The sequence below is a fragment of the Corylus avellana genome, chromosome ca1, assembly GCF_901000735.1.
Source record: "Corylus avellana chromosome ca1, CavTom2PMs-1.0".
Taxonomy (NCBI): Eukaryota; Viridiplantae; Streptophyta; class Magnoliopsida; order Fagales; family Betulaceae; genus Corylus; species Corylus avellana.
Window position 1 is genome coordinate 30,073,429 of NC_081541.1, and position 7,690 is coordinate 30,081,118.

Here is a 7,690-nt window from a genome sequence, read left to right on the forward strand (position 1 = left end):
TGAGGGTAAAAAAAAGCCCAAAAAAATAAGCCCAAAAAGCCAAAAAAAAAGCCCAATTTTAAAAAAGCGGTTAGCGGGCGGTTATCTATTTCACTAACCGCTAACCGGCCACTAACCGCTAGGCGGTTAGCGGTTGCGGTTAGTGAAATTTACTAACCGCTAGGGCGGTTACGGTTAGCGGTTATTGCCACTAACCGCTAACCGTAACCGCCTTTGCACCCCTACTCTAGAGGGGAAGAGAGCATTAATTGTGTCCCATAAAATGTTTATTGATTACGTGCTAAAGTTATTTTCATCAAGTGGTTGGTTAGTACGTACGTCTACCCTTAATTATGTGCTCCATTTATTTTCATCAAAATATATCTTTAATTTATTATTTTATCTGTTAAATCTTTATTCTCGTTTTCTTTAGCATTTATTTATGCTAATTACGTAAAACTTTACATTTGAATTGTAAGTAGTCCCACAAGAAGAGGACTATAAAGCGTACGTGTACAGATGAAACACAACAACTTAGGCTGACCAGGCATTGACCTTAATTCGCAAAAGATAAGGTAAACATTCTTTCTTTAAGATCTCGTGTTTAATTCTTTCTTTTCTACACGTGTGAATTGATTAGTGTTTGGCACTAAGAAAATGTATCTCTAAGAGTTTTGTTACCCATTAGGGCAGTTGCTAAAAACTAAAAAGGAATAATGGAATCCGAGAGCTTTTGATTTTGATTCCCACTTATGCAAGCCTATTATTTTGTGGCCTTTTTACTGTTCATTATGGGCCTTCAAAGATCGCCCAGGTTGCTTCTCTCATGTTCATTTACAGGCCTCAGCCCACTTAGCTAAAACACTTGGCCCAATGCTGACATAAGAGATGGTCGACGTACGCTTATGTGGGCTGGCTGCATGCCTTAGTCTATCCAACATGGATGCATTGCATGCAATTTTTATTTTTAAATTTTTCTTATTTTCTGGTAGTGGTTTTATGCATGGAATATTGATTTCATTTTCAAGTGAAAAGGAGGAATAAGAGTGGGACAATTTATGCAAAAGAATATAGATTTTATATTAAAAGACATAACTTGTAAGTTTCTTTCATGTACAAGTATGGGGAGCTAGCATCTACAAATTCAGGAAGTTGAGGAGAGAAACTCTAGTTTTGATCAAACGCCTACACAAGCACCTAAAAAGTTGATTTTGTACATACTTAACATCGTTCTTGTCAAATTTTCATGTAATTGAAATTGAGAGTAGAGCTTATCTGAGATTGCGTTAGTAAGCTTAAAAATATTGGGAAAAAATATAAAAAAGCTTCCCAAACTACGAGTCATTTGCAATATAGCAGCCCAATGTTCAAAAGGTTATAAAATAGCTCTCCAAACTACTAAAATGTATCAAAAAGATCACTTATTTTTTATATTCCTATAATACCCATATTCTATTAACAAATAAAATAATAAAATAATTGTAAAAAAACACTAAACAATTTTTTTTTTTTTTAAAAAAACTAATGGGTGAATAAAAACAAAAAGAAATGTTTTTTGGAATAAATAATTAGTTACTGTAGTTGGCTTAAATTACAAATTGCTTCATATCGTATTAAAGTAAAATCAAAGGTACGTTCTTGAGATATTAAAAAAAAAAGTACCAAAGTAGGCTATCAAACTACCAAATTGATTTTACTTTAATACGACATGAAGCAATTTGTAATTTAGGCCAACTACAATGACTAATTATTTATTTATTCCAAAAAATATTTTTATTGTATTTATTCTTCCATTGGTTTTTTTTTTTTTAAAAAAAAAATTGTTTGGGGTTTTTTTCACAATTATTTTATTATTTTATTTGTTAAAAGAATAGGGGTATTATAGGAATATAAAAAAAGAAGTGGTCTTTTTGATATATTTTGGTACTTTGGGGGCTATTTTAGTACTTTTTGAACATTGGGGAGCTATATTGCAAATGGCTGGTAATTTTAGAGGCTTTCCCAAAATACTATTAGTATCTAAAAAGTCGTGTAAAATAAAAAGCTGATATATTTGGTATAAAAATTTCAAAAGTATTTATTTGAATTTTTTACAATAGAAAGAGTCAAAACGCTCTTTTAGGAAAAACTAAAAAATAAACATTATTTTTAAATTTAAAAGTTGTATTTTTAAACGTAATCCCATATGTGCTCTGATGCGTCCACCTTGATGTGCATTAGCTTGGAAACCAAAGGCCATCTGCTTGGCTTTGATTGTGCATTTGGTCCACAAATAGGAACAAGATCCTTTCAAGTTCGAATAACGTGGAGAGTATCAAATTAGTTATACTCGAAGAGTATTTTGTCTTTTCACTTTTTAAAAGGTCAAAATACCATTCAAAATATTCTCCTACTTGAAAAAATCCTAATTCCCATAAATAAAGGACAACAAGGATTCAATCACGGTGACAATAAATGGTTCCACCATTGCATCAAATGTTTACTGATTATGTGCTAAATTTACTTTCATCAAGTAGCTAGGTACGTAGAACGTCTGCCCTTAATTAATATTATACGCTCAATTTATTTTCATCAAAATATATCTTTAATTTAGTATTTTATCTATTGAATCTTCATTCTCATTTTCTTTAGCATTTATTAATTCTAATTACGTAAAACGCTAAATTTAAATTTTAAGTAGTCCCACAAAAAGAGGACTATATATATATATATATAAAGCCCAAGTGTACAGATGAAACCAACAACCTAGGCTGACCCGGCATTGACCTAAATTCTCGAAAGATTAGATAAACATTGGAAAGGGATGACAATGTATACTCTTCAATACCTGAAAACCAGATTACAACCATAAGATGATCCGATCCTTTTCTAGAAGATGATCAACTTATAAATCACATGTTCTGAGAATACAATATATAGTGAATCTGAGAAATAGTTTCTCCCAATATTGTTTTTAATTTGACAAATTACAATTAAGTTTTTCTTCTCCATCAACTTTGTCTGTGAGAAAATAGAAAGAGGCATGGCAGGAAATGATCTGCCTGTGGAGGGTACAATCACATATGTGAATACAAGCAGCGGGAGCTCCATAATCGACTGCACTCAGTTGCCTGGCCCCATTGATTCATTCGGCTTGTGGAATTACATTGGTTCTGGGAGTTTGCCGTTTACGTTGCCACTGCTTCAGCTGCAAATGGTTATCATTTTCACCCTCAACCAAGCCGCCCACTACGTTCTTAAGCGTCATGGACTACCCAAGTTCACCACACAACTTCTTGTACGTGCATGCTCTCTTCCTCTTTGTTTTCCTTGTTTGAAATTGTTTGCACTTGAGGGGAGGGGAGTAAATTGTGTTGGTTTTTTGTGAACCAGGTTGGCATAATCCTCGGTCCGTCTCTTTTGGGACGGTTCGGTATAATCAAAAAAGTTCTCTTCTCGTTGACAAGTCAAGAAATAATAGATATGTTTGCTCACTTCAGTTTCATACTCTTCTTCTTTATGAGTACTGTGAAAATGGATCTAGGAATGATAAAAAGAACAGGAAGAAAAGCCATGGTTACCGGTGTTGCATGCATATTGTCGCCATTGCTAATTGCGTTGTTAGTCGAAATGCAACTTGAAAGATTGTGGCCGCTAAATAAAAAAGAAGCATTTATAATTCCATTTGTGACAATACAACATTGTGTATCTCCATTTCCCGTCCTCGTTTGCCTTCTTGAAGACCTCAAAATCCTGAATTCCGAGCTGGGCAGATTTAGCCTTTCTGCAGCAATGATAACCGATTTGTTAAGCGTGATTATAACCATCATGACCTCCTTCTCTAGAGTTAGCAGGGAGCTTGGTAATACGATCGCCGCTATAGATTCCGGAGCTTTCATGATTTACATTATCTTCAATATATTTGCAATTCGACCAACAATGCTTTGGATAATCAGACAGACACCGGCAGGCAAGCCTGTCAAAGGCATGTATATTGATGCCATCATTGTAGTTTTCCTTGGCTCCGCGTTGTTTTCTCATTTCTTTGGCCAGACTCTAATCTTTGGGCCTGTCATTCTGGGATTCGCAATACCAGACGGACCACCTTTAGGATTAGCTATTGTCAACAAGTTAAACTGCTTCGCTTCAGATGTGTTTCTGCCACTGTTCGTGACTACTTGTTCAATGAGGGCAGATTTCAGCCTAATCAAATTTGATAGTAATTTCGTAAAAATCACCGCAGTCGTCATTTTTTTGATTTTTGTGGTAAAAATTGTGGCTTGTTTGGTACCTGCCTTGTACTCCAAAATGCCCTTAAATGATGCTCTTGCACTCGCTCTATTATTGAGTTACAAAGGTGTAATCCAACTTTCTATCAACACATTCAATAGAGATATCGAGGTAACCATCTTTTCTCCCTATTCTTTTCCTAGAAAATGTAATTGCCTTTCTCTTTTTGGTTCCACTACGGGTGCCTTTGATTTAATTTTTAATGATTGGCTAACTTTTTGTATCCTCTTTAATTCATACCTACCTTTCATTCCTTTCACATTGGTAGCATAGAGAAAAAAGAAAATAAAATTGCCTGTTGGATTTTTCTTTCCTTTCCCTCTTTCTTAATTTCAACATACAATACTTACCCTAAATAAAAATAAAAATGTAGATGTAAAGAAAAGGAACAAAGCATTATAGTAAATTATCTTTTTGCCAATTTGATGGGATCATATTTCATGGTTATAGAGTATTTTTTGCATAGGTCCTATAATTAAGAATGAAAAAAATATTATTCTTCTTGAAACATCATATATACTATATTGAAAAATACATTTTCTAGCACATATTTCGTAGTAGTCAAGAACTGTGATTTCTTGAGCAAGGTCACCTCATGGTTTTCTCTAACATTTTTGTTTTATTTAAGTGTAGGCCATAACAGACCAGGTGTTCGCTTTGATATGTTTACACATCTTATTGATTGCAATTTTTGTGCCACTCCTAGTGAAGTTCTTGTACGATCCTTCAAGGCAGTACGCAGGTTACCAAAAAAGAAATATAATGCATTGCACACGCAATGCAGAGCTTCGAATCCTAGCATGCATTCACAAGCCAGATAACATTGGTGCTCTAATCAAACTACTTGAAGTCTCGTGCCCATCTAGAGAGAGGCCCCTTGCTATTTATGTTCTTCACCTTATCGAATTAATTGGTCGAACCTCTCCTATTTTTATTTCCCACCAAATGCAGAAAAAGACTGTATCTAATAGATCATATTCTGAGAATATCATTCTTGCCTTCGATCACTTTGAACAAGACAATCCAGGTGCCGTATCAGTAAACGTCTTCACATTAATCTCTCCACTCAAGTCCTTGCACGAGAACATTTGCATCCTTGGATTGGACAAACTCACATCCATCATAGTATTGCCGTTCCACCGAAAATGGTCAATTGATGGTTCTGTTGTTGAATCAGAGGACAATACCATGAGGACCTTAAATTGCAATGTGCTTGAAGTAGCCCCCTGCTCTGTTGGCATCCTGATTGACCGTGGTCATCTAGGCCAGTCAATGGTTTCATCAAATTCATCATATTCTGTTGCAATGATCTTCTTTGGAGGTAATGATGATCGAGAGGCACTTACTTTTGCCAAACGCATGGCCAATCACTCTAAAATAACTCTCACTGTGGTTCACTTTGTTTCCGCCCGCAATGAAGGTGATGCCTACTGGGACGAATATTTTTTTGACTCTGAGATACTCAAGGATGTTAAGCTTAACAATACGGGTAATGAATCTGTGACATACATAGAGGAGGTGGTGAAAGATGGGCGTGAGACGGCATTGATAATTCGGTGTATGGTGAAGGAATACGACCTTATTATTGTTGGTAGACGAAATGACGTAGAGACTCCGCAGACATCAGGGTTGGCAGAATGGAGTGAATTTTCAGAGTTGGGGGTTATTGGAGACTTGCTTGCCTCATCAGATGTTAACAGTAGAACATCTGTTTTTGTGGTGCAACAACAACAAAATATATGACTTGTTGCTCGATTGTTAATAGTGAAAAGGAGGAATATGAGGGGGGACAATTTATGCAAAAGAATATAGATTTTATATTAAAAGACATAACTTGTATAGTTCTTTCATTTACATGTACTATGGGAAGCTAGCACATGCAAATTCAGGAAGTTGGGAAAGAGAAACTCTAGTTTTGATCAAACGCCTAAACAAGCACTTAAAAAGTTAATTTTGCACATACTCAACATGCTTCTTATCAAATTTTTATGTTGTTGAAAATGAGAGTAGAACCTATATGGGATTGTGTTAGTAAGCTTAAAAAAGATTGTTAGTACCTAAAAAGTTGTGTCAAATAAAAACTGATATATTCGGTAAAAAAAATTCCTAAAGTATTTATTAATTTTTTTTTTTTTTTTACTATAGAAAGAGTCAATACACTCTTTTAGGAAAAACTTAAAAAAAATCTTTTTTTTTAATTAAAAAAAATTATTTTTAAATTAAATGTTCTATTTTCCAACATAATCCTAGATGTGCTCTGATGCGTCAACCTTGATGTGCATTAGCTTGGAAACCAAAGGCCATCCGCTTGGCTTTGATTGTGCATTTTGTCTAGAAATAGGAACAACATCCTTTCAAGTTCAAATCAACTGGCCGGAGGAGAGTATCTAGTTAGTTATACTTGAAGAGTATTTTTGTTTTTTCACTTTTTGAGGGGTAAAAAATATCATTCCACTATAACTAACTTGATATTTTCCCGTTCTTTTGAACTGGAGAGAATCATAATTCCCAAAAATAAAGGACAAGGATTCAATCATGGTGACAATAAATGGTTCCACATTTTCATTAAATGTTTATTTATTTATGGGGAAAATTCACTTTACCCCCTGAAGTTTGAGGTGTTTTTCAATTTGAACCTCAATGATTAAAAATTTACAATATACCCCCTAATGTTTCAAAAATTTGCAATTGGGACCCTCCGTTACTAATTTCCGTGTAAGTGAACGAAAATTATCCCATGTGCGTCTCACATGGGAACAATATGTTAAAACTGCCAATTTTGCCCCCCAGTAAAACAAAACGGTCAAAATACTAAAAAATATTTGATCTTGAATGCTCAATGTAATTCTTCCATGGTGCTCAATTGGAAATCAAATTTGTGGAATCCAAAAAATATCCCATATAGTTCAACATTGTGAAGTATGGAGCAATCTGAAAAGAAATTTCGTTAGGAAACAAAAGAAAATTACAAGATTGGAACCGTAGAGGAATAGGTTACGAATCTGTGAGCCATTTAAAACAAAATTTAAATCATTGTATCAAACTAACTGCTCATACAAATCAAAAGAATTTCAGAAAAGGAAAGAAAAGCAAACTCCAATATTTAGGAGTCTTGGGCGTATTCCTTAGCTTCCTCTTTAGGAATTGTCTCCAACACAGGAGAAGTGGGAAGTTGAGTTGGGGAAATGAGAAGGGCTGGTGCAACCTCAATCCAAGAACTCAAATTTCTCATCTCCTTTGCCATTGCAGTAACATAAACGTTTTGTTCTGGAAAAAATATCAATATTTAAGTTGGTGGGCTCAAGTCCAATTTATTTATAAGAGGATAAAGTTAGTTTTAAAATGAGTCCAATAACAACTTGGAATTGAATTTATGGGGAAAACATGTGTGGGTAAACATGTGGGCTGCAATGTTTATCTTTATCATGGAAAAGACTTTGTA

At 34.6% G+C, this 7,690-nt stretch overlaps 1 protein-coding gene across 1 annotated transcript; it reads left to right on the top strand.

Annotated features, from left to right (window-relative positions):
- Positions 1–3,001: 3,001 nt before the first annotated feature.
- On the top strand, positions 3,002–5,991 carry LOC132169550 (cation/H(+) antiporter 4-like). The gene is made up of 3 exons (XM_059580573.1): positions 3,002–3,256; positions 3,352–4,359; positions 4,882–5,991. Exons 1-3 carry the CDS (start codon positions 3,002–3,004, stop codon positions 5,989–5,991), a joined length of 2,373 nt encoding a protein of 790 aa, XP_059436556.1.
- The last annotated feature ends 1,699 nt before the right edge of the window (positions 5,992–7,690 follow it).